The following is a 23,314-nucleotide window of genomic DNA, read 5'->3' as shown; positions in this document are numbered from 1 at the left end:
TATGAGAATGATGCAACTAAACAGTAAGCAGTGAAATCACACAAAGAAAATAAAAGAAGGGTTTGTTTGGGGTTATTTTCTATAGCATTGCCGATGTAATGTTGTGTTGTCACAGAAGAAAAACCAGAAACCCAGGGAGTGAGGAGAAGCAGAATAAATAAAGAACAGAAGAGATAGAGGAGAAAAAAGTCTGATTTATTCAGAGGTAAACATCAAACAAAGCAGAATAGAGTGAAACAAAGCCAAGAAGAACTAACTGATACAAGAAAAGAAGTCATTTAGCAGTAATGAAGGAGAAAAGAGGGAGAAAATACAGGACAGTGACCCTCCGGTCATCAAAGCTCAAGCAAGGTAGCGAGGAGTGAAGCCAGAAAACAGAAACTACACTGTGTTAGTATTTATGAACAGAAAGGTAGGAAAGGACTCAAGAAACTGCAATCAAGGATTAAATGTAACGGCTGTATGAAAAGCTAAACATGTAGATTTAGAGGTAGATTGTTAGAAATAAAAATAAGTCCAGCTGATAAACATTATTTCTGTTTTTAGTTGCAATATCAGTGTCGCAGCCAAATCTCTCTCTTGATGTTGAAACTCACAGACATTCCCACACACACACACACACACACACACACACACACACACACACACACACACACACACACACACACACACACACACACACAGTAGATAAATGCCAACAAAAATAAATCATTTAAAATTGTACAAAATGTTTTTTGCACAGTTTGACCCCTGAAAAAAAATCCCAAATTATTAAACACAAGAATCTCACAGTATTTTTTTAACCACTTATCCAAAAAAAAAAAAAAAAAAAGCAAAGCATTAAAAGGTTTCAAGCGACAGCGTCTCCTACGTATTCTCCAGCAGAGCAGATGGTAAGTGGGTCCTACAGTATTTTAACCTTCAGTCTGTTTAGTCTCCCGAGGAGAGATTGTGGTGGAGACAGCAGGTGACACCACGTGTGCCACATTTCCGAGGTTGTTTTTAAGGATTATTGTAATCTGCCCTGCAGTGTCCCAAAGTTCAACAGAGATGCCCGACGACCCCGCCCTTCACCGGGCCTCAGTAGGGGGTGAAGCGGTTGTATCCACCTCTGTACAAACTGGCCTGTTGACAGTAGTAGGGTGAAAGGTGCAAGTTAACCACCGTGATGTATTTCTCAGATTAAGCTTTGTTTACTCTGATAGCTGCTCACCATTGTACCGACCCCATATGTTGTTGGTCCGACTGAGTGGTGATAGGCCTCTGGAGCGTAAACCCGTCCATATCTGTTTAAAAAAATAATAATATCACGACTCCAATAAAACTTTGTTTCTTATTAATTTATCTGCAAATGAAATTCTGCAAATTCTTTATGATTAATGAAAGCCAACTGAAGTCAGGCATGTATGTGAATTTTTTTACATTATGTGAATATTCTGCCATGATTAATGTGAGCATCCAGCACTGTAATAAGTTATGTGATGGAAACCAATCAAAAGCACATTTGGTACTGAATAATATCTGAAGTATCTTACAAAAACAGTACTTTGGGTGTTATTGTGATATTGTTATCCTTGGAAGAGCCACACATCCCTTTGAGGTTGTGTTTGGAAGGCCATCCGGCATAAAAATCTGCCAAAACAAACATGTGGATCTGCCCACTGTGGCGACCCCTTGTGACTAAGGGAGCAGTTGAAAGCTTCTTCTTCTACTAGCAGTTTGTGTGTTATTGGTTAATTTAAAGCTGCTTAACAAGGCCCATAAAATCCTTGAGATAAAAACAAGAACATAATCTCAGGTGGGATCTTTGAGCTACACAGGAACAAAAAAATGAGGTTTTTTATTTTACATACTGTGTCCACTCACAGTAAATGTTACAAGATAAATTCCTGACTGTTTGAGAAAATCCAGATCTTTACTTCCTGGCACAAGGTAGAATATTTTCAAAAGCTGTGTTTATCTTGATAAAAGTTACAAAAGCCAAGTTTGAGTTCAAAGGGTGAGCTCTGTGTCGGTAGGAAGACATTTTCATGGGAATAGCCGAAATGCTCCAAATAGGTTTTGTGTTTCTGCTCAGGTAAAAGCGGTATATACTATTAGGCACACAGCTGCTCAGTGGTACTGCTGAAGCTCAAACACAGCATCAGAATGAGCAAGAACATTCATCTTTGTGTACATTGTTTGTCTGTTTACCCATCACTGTAGGTCGCTGTGGCAGCAGATGCTGACTGAGCCACTCTGTATGCTGCAGGGTATCCGCCCTGCATGGGAAAGATGAAGCAACAATAAAGCAGCAGCAACTGATTGACTGATTAAAAAAGTAAAGATATGAGTAGAGTTCAGCTGCGTACATAGACTTCTGCTCCATACAGTCCATCCTGATACACAACCCTGAAAAAAAAGAATAAAACATTATCAAAATGAAAGTAATTGGATATAAAGCCGACACCGGTGCTCAGAGTCTTACCCAGGGTAGGTGGGGACAGCAGCAGGTGTGGTTGCAGTGGAGCGAATTGTGTTGTAGACAGCTCGACCCCGACCACGCAGCGCTGAACCGCGGTAGGCCAGCGTAGGAGTCGCTACAGGGTACGGAAAACTGGCAACTAAAATAGAGGAGAGGGAAAAAAGTAGCAGGAGGAGTGAAATGGCAGTGCTGATCATCTCTTCAGAGCAATATGTCAGCATGAAAGAGGGAAACCTTTAGTTACCTGTATAGAGCTCAGGTGCGTACATGGCCCCCATGACTGGGTTGATCTTCCAACCGGAAGCTGCAAAAACAAGGCCTCTATTAAAAACAAGCTCCAAAGATTAGTCAGGACCCAAATATTAATGAGAAGTTTCTTACTTGAGATTTCACCGTTCACGAGAGGCGCTTGGGGTTTCTTGGTAACTACTCGTGCAGTGGCATTATTAACCTGGGGATAAAATAATAAGGATAATCACGGAATCAGAAAGTTAAACCTACAACACAAAAGCTGCGTGATTTCCAGCCACGTGATCAATAAATATCACTTAGGTATAATGTCCAAGGGAAGTTACAGGGTCATAAATACATTTATAGTGAGGTGGCCATTTTTTCTCTCTCTCCCACTGCTGTCACTCATTCAGGGAGACTCTGCCTTCACTGTACGAGGCTCCCATGTCCCTGAAATTGGTGGCCGGAAGAAAAAGATCCCAGTTCCATTTTTTAAATTATATTATATTAATGTTATTTATTATTTTTAAGGATTTTTTCCTCTAATTATTCCTTAATTTTTCACTAGTTTAAGAGCCTTTTAATAGTTTCCCCTCCCCATTATATGTTGTATGGGGGAAATAAAAGAAAAGTACTTCAGTTTACCATGTATTATATTTTTGTGCCTGAACATATTTTTATGTTTTATTGAGTATATCATATTGGGTAAAACAAAACTGCACATTTGTTTTCTAGTTTTAAAAAAGAAATGGGGAAATCTCGCTTTACCTCGATCTTCCTCCCTTCCACGATTGTCCCGTTCAGCTTTTCTCTTGCTCTGTCAGCCTCGGTAGCATTCTCGAAAGTGACGAATCCAAAGCCCTGTGTGTTTGCACGGTTATATGTTTACTGATGAATGATTCCCACGTTGGTTTAAAAGCACTGATCATATTTCTGAGCTGCTCACCTTTGACCCCCTCTCATTGAAGATAATCTCTACATCGAGGATCTTGCCAAATTGCTGAAAGTGTCAGAGCAATTTTCACAGAGTGGAAATTGTTGGATTCAACATGAAAACATGGGCTCTGTGTATGTGTGAAGCTCAGAAACGAGGTGACTGTCATACCCCAAACATCTGGCGGAGGTCTGGGTCTCTAAAGCGAAAGGGGATGTTCGAGACATGGAGGCGTTTCGGTTGGGTTTTACCTGACCCCTCTTCCTCGCTACCGCTTCCTGCCCCGCCCCCCGATGACACGGACACACTGAGAGACTGGGGGTCAGAGGTCACGGGGACCAAAGAGTCCTCCTGACAGTGAGAAAGCACGAAACAAGACAAGGAGGCAGAGGAAGAGGAGGAGGCAAGCAAGTGGATAGAGGAAGAATGGACGGGAAGAACAAAAAAAGATGGAAAACAAAAGATGGAGAGGGTGTGAATGAGGTGGGACAGATGTGAAGAAAAATTGGGAGAGGGCATCAGTAGAAAAGCAAAGAAGGAAAAGAGAAAAACAAACAAACAACAAAGTAAATTAAACAAATTCAACATGTTCCAGAGACTTTCATGTTTAGGTAAAAACTCCAGTTGCGTAAGCATCACATGGCATTAAAGCTCAAAGATCACTTTCATGAGATCAAGTGAACCAAACCAAGTTCAACCAGCATTCAGCAACCAGTGAACCTTCTCAAGCAAATGTAAGGAGGCGTGGAAGGGGCTCCAGTTTAGTGAGGCGTCGTTGAATACATGCCTGTAGGAGATTAGGACAGTGACGCTAACAATAAACGCCAAATGTCTGGTATTAAAACTGCTCATTCCAGCCGTCGTGAAGAGTGAGAAGTTGTTTTAAGCTGTTTTCAGACTCTAACTCAAAGTTTCCCACAGTGGCTCTAACAACTACTTGTTTTACCTTAGTATTAAAGACATACCTGTGCTAGATTAACTTATATAAACTGCCCCATGCAGAAAAATTCAAGAACTAATGTGCCAAAACCAAAACATTCACTATCCCACAATGCACCACGATGCTAGTGTGTGTGCATGTATGTGCATATATATATATATGTGTGTGCAGGTGTGTTGGCCAACCAGCATTGTTCAACCATTGCAAGAAAAGTGGTTAAAAATATATAGATTTGAAAGAAAATCTGCAAAAAAGGGCAACAAACTAAAACCAGTGAGCTTCAGCAGCAAGAAACAAAAGGAAGAGGAGGAGCAGGGAGCACAAAAATTAACGCGAAAAAGAAAAATTACTGGGAGATGTGCTACTCTAATGGAAATAAGACTACACTCCCAAGCCCTGAGTATTAGCAGTCTAGTACCACGAGGCAGATAAGGAGTGAAAAAGGCTTCAGTAAACAAGGCAAAGAAGGTGCACAGAAAGGGGACAGAGTTTAAAACTGAAGGGTCAGTGGGGGACGGGTGGGGTGGGGGGTCACGGTGCTGCTTTTTTGCCAAAGGTTAAAGTCGTTCGTCAGGGGGCATCATTAATAAGAAGGAGACAGACAGAGAGAGGTACAGAAACACATTCATACAGACATATAAATGCACACAGGCTACTACTGGTGTACACTACACTGGCTCGATGTGGCTTCAACTGTAGACAGCAGACCCACACACACGCGCACACACACACGCACATACAGGCCAGAGTGGAGGGGGGGGGGGGGACAGAGGTACAGAGGGTTGAGTTGGGTGGTGGTGTCATTGTCACGATGCAGGATTGAGTTCTGGACCTGAGCGATATTTCAGACGGGGGAAAGGGGGGGGAATCATCCGGTCAGCCTCACCCCGCCCCCCCCTTTTTGACCCCCTCCCTCCGTGGCGACGTCTCAACTTTCCCCGAAAATCATCACGGACCCGAGTATGTCTGGGACTCTAGTGATAAAATATATAAACGGGGCCATAAAACACCATTTATGAGAGGAGGAAGGGAGAAGCAGGACACAGAGCTGACCTGCCACACAGATCAGACGGCTCTGCATGTGTCAGAGTAGATGTTTCCATGTCTGAAGGAGACTTCTGCACTGCAAAAACAAAACAGTCACACACATCTCTGACCACATAACTCATGTCTTCATGAATAAGAAAAAAAAAATCTGCTAATCCGTTAAGAATATTTAAACCTGTTCCAAGGTGAAATCACATCTTCAAGTAACCACTTCTGCAAGGTCGCAAAAGGTTGGTTCTGTTTATCTGGATGAACCGTTTTCAGTGGGAGAAACGTTTCGTCACTCATCCAGGTGACTTCTTCAGTCTCAGCTGACTGCAGGTTTCCCCAACCTTATAAACAGTACATTTGTATAATGACTGAAACTAGCACCACTGAATAAACAGTGGGCTGTGATGTCAGTTCCTTGAGCATTAATATGCAAATTGTCATTGACCAACAACCACTGATCAAGGACGAATGATCAATGGTCATGAGTACCATTCACAGAGTTGGGGAATGGCTGCAATCACAGCCCGATGAATCAAACACTGATGCACTAAAAACATAAAATATATTTTTTATATTTTGTCAGGATGTTTACTAAACACTCCAGTTTTTAGAAAATAGAATTTTAAGGGTACTCAAAGGAGCTTGCAAAGAAAAGCGTCTGGACTTCTTTAAGTTGCTTGAAGACGTTTCACCTGTCATCCGAGAAGCTTCTTCAGTTCTAAGGTCAAATGGTGGAGAGTCCCAGATTTAAACCCAGTGGGAGTTTCCCCCCAAAGAGGGACAAAAGGACCCCTGATGATCCTCTAATCGCCTGAGCCAAGGTGTGAAAACGGGTGTGGGTCCCAATCAGCCAGAGTTTCGGGTGAGCTCATTGTGAAACCTGGCCCCACCTTATCATGCGATTTCCTGAGGTCAGATGGCCCAGGATGTGAGTGGGCGCTAAGGCGTCTGGGGAGGCAACTCAAAACTGGATTATAGATGGTGTCGTAAACCATCGCCCCTGTTCAAAGATGGTCGCTTACAGTGGACATAGATGGCTTCTAATTTTGAGGGTAATATTTATTTCAGGCTTTACACGGTTAAGATACGTTTTTTCAAAATAAAATAATAAATACGTTTTTTTCAATTACAGACCTGGGAAGTGACAATAGGTCTCTGCAGGCAGTGTGAGTCAAAATATTACATTATTTAAAAAAGACAAACTTTCTCTCGTGTGTGTTGCTGTTTTTTTAATCAATTCAGTGAGAGTGGCATGGTAAATTTTGCTTTCAAACTGTAAAGCCTGGTTCTGCTGGTTGTCTCTTCCTGCTAAAAAGGTTTTTTCCCTCTCATATTGCAGGGTTTTTAGCTTACAGTATTAAGGCCCTTGAGGCAACTGTTACTGTGAATTTGTTATTGTAAATGAGCTTGAAATTGAATTCAAATTGCTAATTAGGAATAATGCAAGTAGCCTACAGCTTACTGGTGGTCATTATTCTGCAAGTAGGCTAACAAAAAAATCACTTTGATTTTAACCTGATGGCAGCACAAGATGGAAATTCTAGAGAGCCCCTCAAGTTCTGAACTGTGTAATTGTATAATATAGTTTATTACAATTTCCATAAGATTCCAGAAGATTAGTAGCCTGTTGTAACAACAATTCCTCATCGTTTTATCAAGTTATTTCATTCAAAATCAAGAGGAAACATCAGGCAGCTCATAAAGACTGAGGCCAGTGTGACCTGTTTGTGCATTAATGTGTTCTCTGTTATTGTAGGGTCTTTATCTTACAATATAAATGGAAATTAAAGACGCTTCCACAGTGCACCGATGCTGAAGTGGTGTAGGCCACACACAGAAAGAGATCAGCAGCAACCAGAGACCACAGGGTGTCAGTGAAATTCATCAGTGTGGTAACTGCCAGTATGAGTAAAGGACACTGCTGCCACACCACCGGCAAGATTACACTGAAACATTTGAGGTAATAAACACGAGGGTTATCTACGCAACCAGCCAGGAACAGCTGCAGAGCAATGACTTTAGATTCAACCGAGGCTAAAATTATAATGCAGGTTTCTTCCCTTGATTTAATAAAAGATTAATTTGGTTTTTAAAAGAATATGTAAAGCAAATTTGATGGTAAACAGGTTGAAATAATCTTATCGCAGTAGCAGAATGAAGACACAATTTATCTATTAAAAATTCCCTTTAGTTTCAAAAACCATTTGTTGATACATTTTTAAAGATGTAATCATTGTTTATCCTGTACCAGAAATGATTTCATCAGACAAATCACAAAAGCCTGACATGGACTTTATAAACATCCTTCAGATAGCTTAAACTGTAAACTGTAAGCATCAGCACAAAGTTCGAGCGGCGATCTGGAAAGGTGATCAGTTTTATTGACACTTAAATGAGACCTGGGGGAGGGAGAAAGGAAAAGTGGGCATTTATTTTCATCAATAAATCCCTTATCAGCTGCCTCGACATTTTGCTCCACAGAGGGTGACAGGCATTTCCATACAAGGACACCGCGGTGGACATGGGGCTCTAAATATAGAAGGAAACCCTATCTGGGCCTGTTGCTCTGCAGAACATGTGAAAGTGCTACCTGTCGACTTACTGACGATCATGTTTTATTGGCCTGGAACATCAACATTTGTCACAGACCGCTCTTACCGTGTTGCCAGATGTCAGAGAGTCGCCCCCATCGTGCTGAGGGCCCTGATAGACTCTGAGCTGGGGATGTTCCTGGTACTCTGAGCTCGGATGTGCAGAGCTAAAGTCGAGAGTTGCCAGTCTGCTGGCGGATGTTGGGGGACCTTGACCTGGTGGGGGGTAAGAGGGAGGCGGGGCATAGACCTGAGGCAGGGCAGGGTCTGCGCTGCCTGGGGCAGCCTCCTGAGTGGGGGCCCCCTGAGGAAAAGAGGAAGAGGGAGACGAATGAGCCACTCATGCCACAATATGACAGCGTAGATGTAAACAAACGAAACACAAGATGTTGTTGTTGATCTTCTGTTTTTACAATAAAACAAACTGCATAAACACGCTGCAGTGACACTGTGATCTTTAATGAAGATGACAGATACACAAATACCACAATAAATGATTGTTCCACCCAATTTTACACATCAGTTTAACTGTCAGAAGGAGTAAAATGCTGTGAAATCTCTTAAATAATCTGATAATAATAACCATAGCAAAAGATGTTTTTAATAGTAATAGTAAGACAAAATACAAAGCTAAATAAGCTTACTGGTAGGTTGCAGTGTTTGGAAGAGGTCACTATAAATTACCTTATATATTTACCTATTCTTTTTTAAATAACTGCCTTTTGTGAGTTTGTTTTTTGTGTGTGGTAATAAAGAAATAGTAAATTATCCTTGAAAAATACATCTGATGACCAGTCCTAAACACTACATTTCTTTTTGCTTATCCAAAGCAACATCCAAGTATAGATATAATTAAAAACATCTCTAATATTAAGACATTTCTCACAATTGTAATAACTGATTCATTCTTAATGCCAAACGTGGAGCTCATTGTTAAATTTAACTCTTTCTGTTTTTCCCATTACAAATGACAGATTTGGCACTTGAAAACAATATTTATGTCCAAAATGTTGACTTTATGTAGTACAATGTCATGTAAAATTATTGGAATCTCATCAGATTCAACAGCCACAGGTATGTTTTAAGTCTCATAGACTTTAGAATCTCTAATATCCATTTTAATTAAACAACTGTTTACTTAAAAACTTTTTTTTTTTTTAAAGCGTAACAAATGTTTGTCAGGAGCACATTTCTACTAAATATAAGGACTGATAGTATGAAACAGACCTTCTAACCCGCTGCTTCATAAAACTACTTTTAATGAGAAAAACAAGATTAAACAGGAAAACAGGACCTCCTCCAAACCAAGTGTAAGCAGTGGTTTGGAGGAAACTCCTGCGCAGTTTCCATTCAAGTGAGGTAAAAAGCAGAGAAATAAAAGCAGTCTTACCCCCTTACTGCATTCCTCGATCTCTGATGCATTGTCTAACAACTGCCGCATTTTTAATGCCAGCTGACCACCCGCCCACCGCACCATAAGTTCTACCCATCCACCAATCATCAAATGATTGCTAGAGGAAAAGTGACCGGGGGTGGGGGGTGGCTGTGGGTGGGGGAGGTGTTCCACACCAGCTGTGGACATCTGTAACTGTCAGTCACCTTGTTGCTCCCACAAAGAGCCCAGAGGGCCCCTCTAACCTACTCATGAACACAGAAAGCGTACGGAGCTTCCCCCCCAGGATTAAGTATTTATGAATGTGCGTGCTCCTGCTGAGGGTGCATCGTGCTAAATGTCGCCTCCGAGAATATCGGCCCTGACAGACACGGGTTTATTACCTCAGAGACATTTTCATGAACATCTACTTCTCTTTGTGTTGTGTGGAGTGGCTCAGTTGCCTTTTAAGAAACAGAGGACTTCACAAGCACAATAATGACATCAATGTTTGGGTTGGGTGCGAGTGAAGTGCTTCGCTGATCTTACTACATCATGACCACACAACAGAAAAAACAACAAAGTGAACACATTTACCCAGCTGTCAGACTACAGCATACTTATACTGCTTACACTTGAATTTCTGATGTTGAGCTTGCTTTATACTATAAACCTACCGCCGCCTCGTTTTGGACCCAGCCATGCTTCAGGAAGGCCGAGATGCATCAGTGATTCAATAGTGTTAAAGATCCCACCACATCAACATGACAGTCTGCACTCCCTGACAACGTCTGGCAGGAGATATGAGTCCACGTGTCACACACCAGGAGACTAAGAAACACAGTCTGTGCAGCCTCACCTCTTCACACTGACTGTCTATATATATGTTGTATATATGCCGCCTTCTGTACCGTTATATATGTATTTAAACTTTCTGATTTATTGCTTTATATCTTGTGTTAGGACTTCCAGCTGAAGCATTTAACACAACAGTTCTTGTATAAACAGATGAGATATCTGTGACGGGCCTTCTCAGACTTTCAGGAGACAGGGAGTTCTTACAGGAGGGAAAGTTTTCCAAGGACCTCATCGCAACAGTAACACTGAGTGGCAGATTCTTACTATTGGAGCTGTTCGTACTCTAAACTTTTCCATCTTAATACTTCAGACACATGTGACATGATATGTTTCAACCCCATGAAAGTTTGTGCTGATCATGAAGATAATGTATAGAGCCCGTATGTTCATTCTGATGGTGGACAGTCCTCATTTAAAGATGTACAATAATGCTGCAGCACAATGTTCAGTTGAAATTATTTTGTCTTGGCTTTCGGATACGACTTCACAAATCTAAGAACATTTATTCTGGAAGACAATCCTGGAAAATCCTCACATTTGTGAGGATTCCCCCACAGTAACTGGGAATATTTCTATTAGAGCACTGATACTTTCACTTAATCACCGGATCAGAGGATACCCTGAGTTACCTTACAAGCAAAATGCCACAAGTGTGTCAGCTGCCTTCAGGATTTAAAGGAGTCACGATTAAAAAGAAACTCTATCCCACGCCAGCTCATAATGGCTGGCATAGCTCTGCTGGCTGTTGTACTGAGAGGTTTGAAACATTCAGATTTGTTGACGCAAGGTTTGAGATGAAGGAGAAACTGGTTGTATAAGCAAGGAAATGGTTGTCAGGCAGACTCTTGTTGGCTTGGAGGATTTCATTTGACCACTCTCTGTTGGTTTGGAGGAGGATTTTTAATAAAGTGTGCACTCTCAACAAACCAGATTTGACATTAAAGCAGGCTTCACCCTGATAATTACTGAATGAGGAAAAGTTGATGGAGATGATTCATCTGCAGCTCTTACTCGTAATTCAAGAGAAATATTTAAGTTTGAACCAGAGCTGAAAGATAGGTATTGAGGCGCCGTCCAACTCTGAGGCCGTTCTTAACTCTCGCACTGGAGCTGGAACATGTTTCCAAATATGTTGACACAACTTGCACCTGCACTCTGTCCTACTTATCAGAAGAAACGACAATCTAGCTGCTCGGACCCTCCTCCGAGATATAAAAGCGATGTTGAGCGAAGAAAATGCATCTGTTAGATATCACTGTCAACTCTCCCCCCACCTTACAGACTAACTAACTAACCAGCCACTGTGTCTGATTCAGCACCACAGTCTCAACACGAGACTCCTCACGGGCTTGTTTTTTATTATCATTGCCATTTGTTCCCCCTCTCTCGCTCGTCTCCTTCCTCAGCTGCTGGCTTGCGGTCAGAGGTCGACGGCTCGGAGCCAGGTGCTTGCTGGGACAGTTGCCACGGGATTTACACAAGACGAAGCTGACTGCAGATGTGGCCTTTTGGTGCTGGCCGAGTTACAAATGTTAGCAACATGTAGCTTATTAAAGTGTAACACAATATTCCTTTTTTTCATCCATCCATCTGCACATTCTGCACATCCCGGTTCCTCCTATTGAGCGACACGACAGGCTTTTTGTTTATATTGCTGATAAAAAAAAAAAGAAGAAAAGATTGCTGATAATGAGGAGAGAGGAGTTTTACAAGCTGCCAAATGTTGTGTTAAAACAGATGCTCCACATCAGTCATAAAGGAATTTCCCCAGCACTTGGAAATATGACACTTTTAAAAAGGGAACAATTGCTGGATTGAAGTGAAGGATTTGAGCATTTAGGTACGCTGTATACTGTGTATATTGTTGTACTGACAATAAAGTTCTTGAATCTTGGAAGATCTAGCTGGGGCTTCAGACTATTTACTTCAGTGCCAGTCACCTTCAAATAACAATTCTCTCTGCATCTGTTTTCCATAAACAGCTCTCTGAATCTTATGAAATAAGTCAAGGTTACCCCGGAGGAGCCTAATATTCAACATTTAAATGCACAACAGGCTGGTTTCACACATTTATCTTAAGCACAGCTCACTACAGGACACAAGACAGGTGACAGACCCTCTTCCTGTGATTATCTGCTCAGGAGAGGAGGGCTAAAAATACAGCTGGTGTGAAGCACAGAGACAAGGTAGAGAGATACTAAATGAGCTGTGGCATTAGTGGCATGTCAGGGACACTTGCTGGTGGACTAAAGATAACCACTAATATGTCCTTACTAGTGAATAAATAAGACATTTCACAACTAGCACACTTCACACAGATCCTGTTGCATATTAAGCAATGCATCGATAGACTGAATTGGATTAAACTGTGACTTAGGGCCTTTTGGCTTCTTCTGCTCACTGGAAAATGTTTTAAGTTTTACAAAATACAGGGATTTTATCTGGTAATAGGAATCAGATCTTTTTAGTTTAATCATTAAGCAAAATCATACAAAGGTGCTGATTTAAATGTCCAATTATTTGATTATATTTCTTAATGTGAGTATTTGGGTAAATAAAAGAATAAATATAACAACCAGAGCTCTAGAAATCAAATCAAATCAAATCACTTTTATTGTCACATCACATGTGCAGGTACATTGGTACAGCACATGTGAGTGAAATTCTTGTGTGCGAGCTTCACAAGCAACAGAGTTATTTTGAAATGCAAAATAACTGACATTGAGATTAAGAATTGTAATAATAAATAATATTATTTTGTTGCATAAAGTTATAGTTCCCCAGTAGATGATTTCAGGGGTGTTCCCTAGGGGGGAAAATCTGAGTATTTATGTGATAATGTCTGGCCACAGAGTAAATCAAGAAGTTTACCTGAACTATGCTGGGGTAGCATGTGGTTGCCTGTGGGTAGACGGGGAGTCCATAAGGCTGGAGGATCACAGTGGGTGAGGAGAGCATAGCCCAAAAACGACACACGAGGAGATGAGGAACGGAGGAAAATGGGAGGAAAAGGAGAGCAGGGGGAAAGGAAGGGTTGATGTACACACAGAAGAGCAGGCGATCAGGCTGGAAATTTTTTTTAAAAAGGGAGGAAAAATCTCAACTGAAGGAAACAGAAACTCCAAGAAAGTGAGGGAGGTGGGAAAAAAAGACCACGCTTAAGACTTTTGCTTCACCTCGAAAATGAAGTCAAGCAAGAAAACACAAGGGAAACCCCCAAAACACCCGGAAAAGATGGGATTTAGAGCAGTGAAAGAGAAAGCCAGTGAGCTTCTGTGTGTCCATCAGTTGATCATGCAGCCTGACAGACAGAAACACATGGTCAGGGTCCCATTTCAGAGTTATATAAATAGTCACCCATGTCCTTCTCTCTGAGTTTACCACCTTACCTCCCTCACTCTCACTTTGTAAGAGGAGATCTGTGACCACTCAGTCAAACCTCTGTGCAGAGTGAAAGAAGCAGGCCTTTCCCGCCTCTCTGTGCACGTTGAAGCTGTGTGTTATACCATCTATGTAATGACATGAGGCCTGTTCGTGATTCAAGCGCATAAACAAACTTCATCTTAACTTCTTCCATGTGTTCAGGTTGTGCTCTTCGCTTTGACCAACAGAGAGCGACAAACCCAGCAGGCCCGACTTCCGTTTGGGCGGTGAGAGGCATCATGGGATATGTAGTGTGCTCGCAGGCCCTATAAATGATTATGGACTTCCTTTAACTTCCTCTTTACTGCGCGAGCCTGAGCGAGACAGGTACGGTTACCATCCTCATCCTTACCAGCAATACAAACCGAGTGTATTTGGACCTCCACGTTGAAAAACAGTCATAGGACATGAAACTAAACTTATGCCTGTGCCGATTGAAGACCTGCATGTGTTTTTTTTAAAGCGTTTTTAAACGAAAAGCGCTTAAGCTAATGCTAGCTGCTAACATTAAACAACGTGGTGCGGTGTAGCTGCGGCCTAGTCTTATGGATGCCCGGTCTGTTAAACGTTTATACGCGATTTATTGTAGTTTCAGAAACATTTAATGAAGCGCATCCGATGTATCAGTGTTTCTAGTCAATTCGGTCCTTACACATTACCCTTGTCTTCATAAACCGTACGATCGTGTGGCAAATCTGACCGATACAGTTGAAGCATGGAAGTAATAGTGACGGTTGTAGGTCCCTTTAGCCTGGTAAAAAGTTAATGTCTTTTTTTTAATTATTCAGTAAACGCTTTGAAAAACGGAACTAGACTGACAGATGGAGAGCCTATTTGACTTAATTAAACTGACTCTACTTTTTGAGGTTGACTTGATTGTCTTAGTTGTAAATTGTAACATGAGTTATTGCTGAAAGTGCATAATGTTTGCCTTTAAAATGTCTTCTGTGCACAAGATTCAAATAACATGTCAACCTTGAATAACCCATTAAAAGTGTAAAATGGTATAAATCTTATATGTAGCGTCCCCCTCATTGTAATTTCTTGGTTTTGCAGGCACTTATAAGCCATCATGCCCGTTGCCAGAAGCTGGGTTTGTCGTAAGACATATGTCACCCCCCGCCGCCCCTTCGAGAAGTCCCGTCTCGACCAGGAGTTGAAACTCATTGGTATGTTTTCATTTTCATAACTTCCGTCCATATATATATTTCAAGGCATACCCTTTAATGAGCTATACTAAACTGATTACGACATTTCATCTCCCTTTAAGGTGAGTATGGGCTGAGGAACAAGCGTGAGGTGTGGAGGGTCAAGTTCACCCTTGCCAAGATCCGCAAGGCTGCCAGAGAGCTGCTCACTCTGGATGAGAAGGACCCAAAGCGTCTGTTTGAAGGTGGGTAGGATGAGTTAAAGCTGGTTTGTGTTGGCCGATGATTTAAATATATAAAGTGTCAGACTTCACCATGGTGTCACGAATTCCTCGTCAATGAGGCCAATATTTCTGCTCTGCATAGATTTTTGAACACGTCTCTGTGGTTGTATGTTTAAATGACGTTTTGTGTATACGTGTGGTTTTCCAGGTAACGCTTTGCTCAGGCGTCTGGTGAGAATCGGTGTGCTCGATGAGGGTAAGATGAAGCTCGATTATATCCTGGGCCTGAAGGTCGAGGATTTCTTGGAGAGGAGGCTTCAGACACAGGTCTTCAAGCTTGGACTTGCCAAGAGCATCCACCACGCTCGTGTCCTTATCCGCCAGAGGCACATTCGGTAAGCTCAAAGCAACACATAACGGGCTCAGTGGGGGTTTTTTTTGTTTTTTGTTTTTGTTGTTTTTTTTGATGGACTCATGAGAACCTGTCGATGCTTCCTCTTCCATCAGAGGACCACCAACCTGTAACACACCCTGTTGACAACAGTTAAGATTTTCATCAAGGTCAATTCGGTATCAAAACCGTATACCTTGTCAGTAGACATTGCCCAGAGCCAATCCTGCCGCCGAGGGCGCAGACAGTGCCACGGTGTTGTGGCCGTCAGGTAAGGTATGGGGGATTGCACCTCGGGCAATTGTAGTATTCACTACAGCATTGGATATGAAGTACTCAGGCTGATGATTTAAGTCATAAGTTCAGATTTCCTGTGGTGTCAAGAATTCCTCGTCAATGAAGCCTGCAGTAAATTATACATGTAAAATATTAAAGATTCACACTTTTTCCACCCTGAAAGCTTTTTCAGCTTCTAAACTGCAAAGACAACTCTTAAGTGCAACTGGAAGATGCATCAACATTTTCTAAAGTCCTCCCTTTATTGTCTGTCTTGGCAGTGTGCGCAAGCAGGTGGTGAACATCCCCTCTTTTGTGGTTCGCCTGGACAGCCAGAAGCACATTGACTTTTCCCTGAGGTCTCCGTACGGCGGTGGACGCCCAGGCCGCGTCAAGAGAAAGAACGCCAAGAAGGGCCAGGGTGGAGCTGGAGGAGCTGACGATGAGGAGGAGGATTAAGAAGGATGTTGTACAGGAGTGTTTCTTGATACTTCCTGTTGTGACAATTCTCAATAAAATGTTTGGTTTATCCAAAAAAAAAAGTAGCTGACTCATGCAGTTTTTTTTTTTAAAATATGTTTATTTGTTTTTTCAACTATCAACACCAACATAAAATGAAGTATGGCAGTCATTAAAATAATAATAATAATAATAACACTAATAATAGTAATAACGATAATTGAAGTGTTAATCCTAAAAGGTTCCAAATAAATGCATAGTTAAATAAATTAAACCATACAAATAAATACAATTTAAATAAAAAAAATCATAATATAGGTTACAAGTATATTCCCAACAGCAAGTCAGACATTATTCATTATCTAGTTGTCTTATTCACTCACCGCCCCCCCACATCCCCACTCCTCAGTAGATCCAAAAATATCTTCCAGATGTTGTAAAATTCAGAAGCCTTCTTTCTAACAATATAGGTCAGTTTCTCAAGAGCTAAACTCGATGTTAAGTTATTTAACCAGTGGTTAAAAGAGGGGCAACCAACATTCTTCCAGCATAAGGCGATACAGCGTTTGGCCTGTAGCAAACAAAGATCGACCATTTTTCTTTCCTCACAAGACAGAGTACAGTCATCTGGATACAAGCCTAAAATGCATAACTTAGGGCAAAGCGGTACAGGAGAAGTTGTGATCTGAGAGATATATTTTAACACAGAGCTCCAAAATTTTTGGATCTCTTCACATTTCCACAGGCAGTGATATAGTGTACCCTGATGCCAAAGCAAAGAGGACACAGCAAAAAAATATCTTCAAAAAGGGTTTTCTTTATTTTAACCCTCAAAAAGTCCAAAATTAACAAAATTCAAAACCATACTTAGCAGGCCCATAAAACAGGTCAACTAAATATAACTCTACAAAAAGTAATTTCCAAAAACTTAAACAACAAAGTGAGACACAACTTAACTCACAAACTGACCTAATTACAAAGACACATGAGGGTAGCTTTTATAATGATTTGGCCAAACCATTTGAACACAATAGGGGGAAAACAAAAACACACATTAAGCACAGAATAACCTAACTAAACCTAAAACACCCCTGCTCCTGGTAAGCCCATGGTTGGTCCTGCTGAGCAGGCATTTTGTCCCCAGAGTCCTCAGCCACGCCTTTTGCCCAGACAGGAAACAGCCACCGCCCAAACCCAGGTAACTCAAAGAAAGAGAAACATAATTAATATAACAAAACATTTTAGAAAAACCACACAATGTTACTATGTGTGGCTGCTGGATTTTTCAATCAAGATGGTGTATGAGATTCAATAGTATGTACTGACTCTAGATTTCTTTTCGTTTGAGTTAATTTTACTAAGTCTCTTTAACTGTGTGAAACAAAACTTGACACCTGAACTGACATGCTTATTTATACTGAGGTTTTTAAAACTATACAGCGTTATAGACATAGAGCTCAGGTATGTAGCTGTGAGTGTGCTAGATGCCAGATTAAGCTGACAACTATTACGTCACTCTTATTCATATTTAGCAACATAGAAACACAGGAAGTTGAGTTTAAGATTGTTACTGAGGTTAAAGAGCTGTAAAGCTTTGTGTCATCTCCATAGGATTGAAAACTCAAACTAGGCCTGTGGATGACAAGCTCAAGGTCTTAGGTCTTATAGTTTTGTAATCTTAACATAAGACTTTAATGATCCTTCGGTGAGGAAATTTGTGTTACCTCAGCTCAGGTACAGATGGCAGAAGAAAAGTACAAAAAATACAAAATAAGTAAACACTATATCCAACAGTAGCATACACTGTACGTGATTATGGATAGAGAGTTGTTACTATTACTATGTAAGTAATAGATATCTAAAAGTATAAACATGTACACGCACACACACATGTACACAATAAATATACATATGGATGATACACATGCATGAAGTGTGACCGTGGATGTCAGCAAGGTCCAGTGACTCATGACATTGTGATTGAGGAGTTGCTGTTGGGATGAATGATCTGTGAAAGCGCTCCTTCCTGCAGCAAGGGTATTTCAGTCTCTCACTAAAGGAACTGCTCAGCACACTCACAGATTCATGCAGTGGGTGATGTGGGTTGTTCATGATGGATGTCAGCTTTACTAACATCCTCCTCTCGCCAACCACCTCCACAGACTCCAGGGGACATCCCAGCACGGAGCTAGACCTCCGCACCAGTTTGTCAATCCTGCTCCTGTCCCTGTCCGTGCATCCACTCCCCCAGCAGGCCACTGCATAGAAAAGGGCAGATGCTACCAGAGTATCATAGAATGTTCTTAACAGAGTCCAGCAGACTCCGAAGGACCTCAGTCTCCTCAGCAGGTGGGGTCGACTCTGGCCCTTCTTATACAGGACGTCTGTATTTGTAATAAATTTGTTTTTATTTTCTCTAGACTCGCTTTTATTGAGTTTAGTTTCAGTTAGTTTTTAGAGTGAGTTTTCTCATTTCAGTTTAGCTTCTTTTTTTTTTTTTTGAAAATGTTTCGTTTTAGTTCAGTTTCTATTAGTTTTAGTTTTTATTAATTATTATTTCATGAAGGGAATATGTCAGGGGCCAGATTTCAGAAACACAGTACAGGTAATACAGTAAAAACACAACTTTATTTTAAAAGCAGTTGACTCAGTCTTGTAGACATCCAACATCTCAATAAGACATCTATCAAAGCCTTATATAGCAAGTTTTAAATATATATTCGATCTATCCTTCAAGCTCAGGAGCTTACGGGTCCTGCACAGAATCTTAGCTGTTCCTAGGACTGCAGTCTTCTGGACAGAGATCTCAGGTGTTGTTCCTGGGCTCTTCTTCGCTTGTCTACCACCACTATGTCCGATTGGTTAGCCACCAACATTTTGTCCGTCTGTATCTAGGAGTCCCACAGAATCTTAGCTCAGTCATTCTTGACCACCCATTTTGACCTCAGGACTTCCAGGCCATACACTCCACAGATGGTCCTGTGTACTACGCTGACCACTTGGTTATAGCTTTACATGTATGCCCTGCCTGCTAGCATCTTACACCCCCCTGTTATGTGCTGGATTGTCTCAGAGGCATCTTAACACAGCCTGCACCTGGGGTCTTGCCTGGTGTGATAGACCCCAGCCTCTGTGGATCTTGTCCTTAGAGCTTGTTTCTGTGTTGCCATGATTAGTGCCTCCATACTGGATTCCTCGATTGTCTGTAGTGCTGTATTGACCTCCTCTAGTAGACCCTCAGAGGGTGGTGGTTACTTCTACAAGATTACTTCACATAAATCTTGGTAACCGGCTACCGAGGGTCCAAGTTTCCAGGTTGGCGATGATCCTATCTTTCAGGTCAGTTCCTCTTGCTCAGTTAGCATGTTAAATGTTAACATGAACTCCCTCGCTGAAACAGATCACATACAGTGGACTTGTTCCTCACCCTTCTTACTACTTTCAGTGTTTCTTTTTCATTCTTGCTTATGTGACAAAGGCTTCTGATTTTCAGCGCTCAATAGCCATGGGTCCTACATACATACATACTGACTTCAAACTTTTCCACAATTTCTAAATAGTTTTCTTCCCTCTGGTCACGTCTCAGAAAACTTTTGTTAGAACACCTTCCACACTTCCACTGATTTGTGGATGGGGAGAAACGCTTTGGGGAGAGACGTCAGGTGGCAGCGGCGGTACGTCACAGACTTAAGGACTATGTCGGGAGGGACTGAGCAGCTCGACGGTTTTTATGTGAAATAAATTATATTTTAGAACCCTTTATTTTATATTTCCTTGGTACCTCCACTACTCTTCCCGTTTAAGAAGGGTTTCCCTTTTTAGACTTAGAAGAGACTAATAATTAAAAACAGAACATATATTGTCTTTATCCCGGGCCTGATATATGACTGAGCGTCAGCATAGAGCACTCAGGTGTGTGTTAACAAAATGCTACACCTCTCAGGAGAGGATTTCCCAGCAAATTAATCCTAACGCCAAATGGTGCAATGTTCAGAAAAAACAGCAAAACACCTGATGTCTACATCTCAAACTGTACAGGTCCTTGGTGAACTGAAGCAATATTGTGGAGTGTAGAAGAGTGGATCAAAATTTCTCCACAATAATGTCACAGAAAGATATTGTGATAAAGAAAACTGGCTTACCGAGGTTCAAACTATATGTTCGGGCACCATGTCTCTCATATATTTTATTAAGGTTTCATTTTTAAAAAGCCGACACTTTAAATCGGGGTCCCCAATCCCAGTCCGCAAGGGCCGGTGTCCCTGCAGGTTTTAGATGTGTGCTTGATACATCACAGCTGATGTAAATGGCTAAATGACCTCTTGAAGTTCTCCAGACGCCTGGTAATGAACTAATCAATGTGATTCAGGTGTGTTGACCCAGGGTGAGATCTAAAACCTGCAGGGACACCGGCCCTTGTGGACTGGGATTGGGGACCCCTGCTTTAAATGTTTTCGCTTTTAGTGGCATCTAAAGTAGGGTGACCATATTTTGATTTCCAAAAAAGAGGACACTTGGCTCAATCATGAAGAACTTGCTTAAAGAAACATAAAATCAGCCAGGGCACCAGGTATTATAGGAAAAGCCATAAAGCATTTGAATGAAAACAAACGCTGTTGTAACAGTGATGTACACTGTCTTGTTAGTATATGTATGATTTCTATACATTTTACATCAGATGAAAACTTTTGTTGTAAGATTCCCTGTTAATGCCCTACCTGGCCCCCCTGACAAAGCTTTGTTAGACCCGCCCCTGCACAGTTGCCAGCTGTCAGCTGTAGAAAAGGATCCTGGTGTTATTTGTCTCTCAGAAACAGTTCATAACTTCCCTTCAACTCATTCATGTCACCTAAAAGGTAAACCTGTTTCTCCATCACCTGTTCAGCTCTGATGATTCAGTAAGGACATCTCCTGGTTTCATCTTCATGTTCACCACATATCCAAACCGACACTAGAAATAATATTAAATACGTTCTAACAACAGCTGATCAAGCTTAAACGTGATGCTGTTGTTTAACGCGACATCCGCTGGTTTCTTCTTTCTGGCGCAAAGTGGGCGATAAATAGGGTTGCCAACCGTCCCTTAAAATACGGAATCGTCCCGTATTTCGAAACAAAAGTACACGTCCCGTATTGAGCTAATAAGGGACGCACTTTGTCCCGTAATACAGTGAGAATCAAAAGTAGTCTATAAATGTTTAATGGAATTAACACTTTGTTTGAAAACATAATTCCCAGCCCCTCTCCTGCTTTGTGACCAATGAGCTGACAGCACACTTATGACAATTCGAGTATGACAATTCAGATTACCGCTCATCTCATTGGTCGAGGAAAGGTCGCTTACGGAGAAAATACCGGAAGACAACAGATGACCACAACAAGAAGCATGGCCAACAGGGAAACAAACGCCGACACTGCGGTGCAAGTCTCGGACGACAGTACACCTAAAGCTGGGCAGACACTGTGCGATTTTTTCAGTCGCGTTATTCAGCTCCTGCTCAAACTGCACGATTGACTCGCAGGGGTTAGAAGTTGGTAGGTCACGATGCAGGTCTCACACTATACCGCCCGATGCTCTGATGCGACCTGAGTGCTCACACTGTGCTCCATAAAATTAAGGTTATAACAGAAAATCTGTCGCTCGCTCTCCCTCTCTGTCTTTCACTCACACAGACACACCACCACCATCAACTTTGCTAAACTGCTAATGAAAAACATTGATGCAGCATGTAAATCCAACTATTTTCACGGTTGTTGTGGTCGTGATAATTTTGTGAGGCCACATGGAAAAGGCTCGGATGAGCTTTCCAAAGTTCTACAAGTTGTGCCTCCATCGCTTGTGTCCAGATCACACGCTGCACAGCCGTGCTGCTCCGTCTTTTTCACCGACGTTTACGTGTTTGCGCGCGAGCAGTGTGAGCGGCTCACGAGCGATTGATGATCGGGAGCTGGTCGTGAGGTGTTAATCACTTCTCGTTACCCCACGTATACTACACGACGCACGATGAAGGCCAAAATCGGTCCGATCACTCAAAAATCGTCTCAAAATGGGCCTAAAACCGCACAGTGTCTGCCCAGCATAATGTTTGTTCCCCTCAGAGAAAGGGAAGAATGGGAAAAGGAAAACACCTGGCTGGAAAAAGTTAATATGGGCATGTGCAGTGAATATCAGCGCTATGTGGCCAGAAGTGTGATAATATAACTTATTTTGTGTAATAAACAACTGCAAGGATAGATGATTACAACAAATAGATGACTAATACATAAAAGTAATACATAGATGAATAATGATGATGAGTTAAGATGCGTATTCATGGGAACAAGTGGGTTTACAAACAGGAGCAGCTGATTAGCATAATACCTCAGCTGAAGCCAATTGTACTAAATGCACTAAATGTGCACTGTTACAAGAATATTTTTCTTTCTATTGTTTTCTATTATTTTAAGTTAAGCAGGACAGAGTTCTTTTAAAGAAAGATTTACTTATATTCTCAAAAGTTAAGCATGACAGGCTTCTGTTTAAGAAAGAGACCTGTTTTATTGTGTTAATGTTGTCATTTTGAGCTAAAAATAAATGGCTAAATGATCATTTGTTTCACATGTGTTCATATCACAAAGAATACACATCTAGCTTAAATCAAATTCAAGTCAAATGGTTAAAAAAATAATTTCACACACAAAAAAAGAGCTAGAAAATTCACCACACTGGGAAGGGTGAAGACAACTGGGTCGCCCGGCCCTGGCCACGAGGTGTCCCTTATTTATTTTTCAGGGAGTTGGCAACCCTAGCGATAACAAACGAGAGAGAAAAGCCGATCAGCTGATCATTGATCAGTTTCATGATTGAAGTAGAACAGGAGAGGGAGGGGAGAATGAGAGAAGAAGAGGCAGCTGTGCAGCGTAAAGACACAGAGTAACTCCAGCTTTGTGTCTTTTTCATTGTAGCCGAAGTCCGGGACAAACTG

At 41.5% G+C, this 23,314-nt stretch overlaps 2 protein-coding genes across 4 annotated transcripts; one reads left to right on the top strand and one right to left on the bottom strand.

Moving 5' to 3' along the window:
- Positions 1-813: 813 nt before the first annotated feature.
- On the bottom strand, positions 814-13,834 carry rbfox1l (RNA binding fox-1 homolog 1, like). 3 transcript variants are annotated; one of them, XM_005925345.3, is made up of 13 exons: positions 13,818-13,834; positions 13,300-13,729; positions 8,266-8,502; positions 3,801-3,980; positions 3,642-3,695; positions 3,464-3,556; positions 2,846-2,915; positions 2,709-2,768; positions 2,468-2,603; positions 2,352-2,391; positions 2,194-2,261; positions 1,214-1,286; positions 814-1,125 (listed from the first exon to the last, which is right to left on the bottom strand). In XM_005925345.3, exons 2-13 carry the CDS (start codon positions 13,384-13,386, stop codon positions 1,081-1,083), a joined length of 1,143 nt encoding a protein of 380 aa, XP_005925407.1. In that variant the 5' UTR covers positions 13,387-13,729; positions 13,818-13,834; the 3' UTR covers positions 814-1,080. The 3 variants fall into 3 exon arrangements, with proteins under 3 accessions (XP_005925407.1, XP_042078050.1, XP_005925409.2); XM_042222116.1 differs by lacking the exons at positions 13,300-13,729; positions 13,818-13,834 and adding an exon at positions 9,589-12,998 and having other exon boundaries at positions 1,226-1,286; XM_005925347.3 differs by lacking the exons at positions 13,300-13,729; positions 13,818-13,834 and adding an exon at positions 9,589-12,996.
- Positions 13,835-14,041: 207 nt separating this feature from the next.
- rps9 (ribosomal protein S9) lies at positions 14,042-16,453 on the top strand. Its single transcript, XM_005925348.3, has 5 exons — positions 14,042-14,178; positions 14,908-15,020; positions 15,122-15,244; positions 15,432-15,618; positions 16,172-16,453. Exons 2-5 carry the CDS (start codon positions 14,924-14,926, stop codon positions 16,347-16,349), a joined length of 585 nt encoding a protein of 194 aa, XP_005925410.1. The 5' UTR covers positions 14,042-14,178; positions 14,908-14,923; the 3' UTR covers positions 16,350-16,453.
- The last annotated feature ends 6,861 nt before the right edge of the window (positions 16,454-23,314 follow it).

This window comes from Haplochromis burtoni, unplaced genomic scaffold (assembly GCF_018398535.1).
Source record: "Haplochromis burtoni strain Fernald_Lab_line unplaced genomic scaffold, NCSU_Asbu1 Contig_80, whole genome shotgun sequence".
NCBI classification, from domain to species: Eukaryota; Metazoa; Chordata; class Actinopteri; order Cichliformes; family Cichlidae; genus Haplochromis; species Haplochromis burtoni.
The sequence above is the reverse complement of the archived record's forward strand: the minus strand, read 5'-3'. Positions and strand labels throughout refer to the sequence as shown.

Excerpts from the sequence above, each read along its gene's own strand:
- rbfox1l (XM_005925347.3), bottom strand. The coding sequence starts at position 9,780 with ATGTCCACAGCTGGTGTGGAACACCTCCCCCACCCACAGCCACCCCCC. Across the intron at positions 8,503-9,588 it reads TCGAGGAATGCAGTAAGGGG|GGGGCCCCCACTCAGGAGGC; the intron begins GTAAGACTGCTT and ends TCTTTTCCTCAG. Across the intron at positions 1,287-2,193 it reads ACAGCGACCTACAGTGATGG|ATATGGACGGGTTTACGCTC; the intron begins GTAAACAGACAA and ends TTTTTTAAACAG.
- rps9 (XM_005925348.3), top strand. The coding sequence starts at position 14,924 with ATGCCCGTTGCCAGAAGCTGGGTTTGTCGTAAGACATATGTCACCCCC. Across the intron at positions 15,245-15,431 it reads CCCAAAGCGTCTGTTTGAAG|GTAACGCTTTGCTCAGGCGT; the intron begins GTGGGTAGGATG and ends GTGGTTTTCCAG. Across the intron at positions 15,619-16,171 it reads ATCCGCCAGAGGCACATTCG|TGTGCGCAAGCAGGTGGTGA; the intron begins GTAAGCTCAAAG and ends CTGTCTTGGCAG.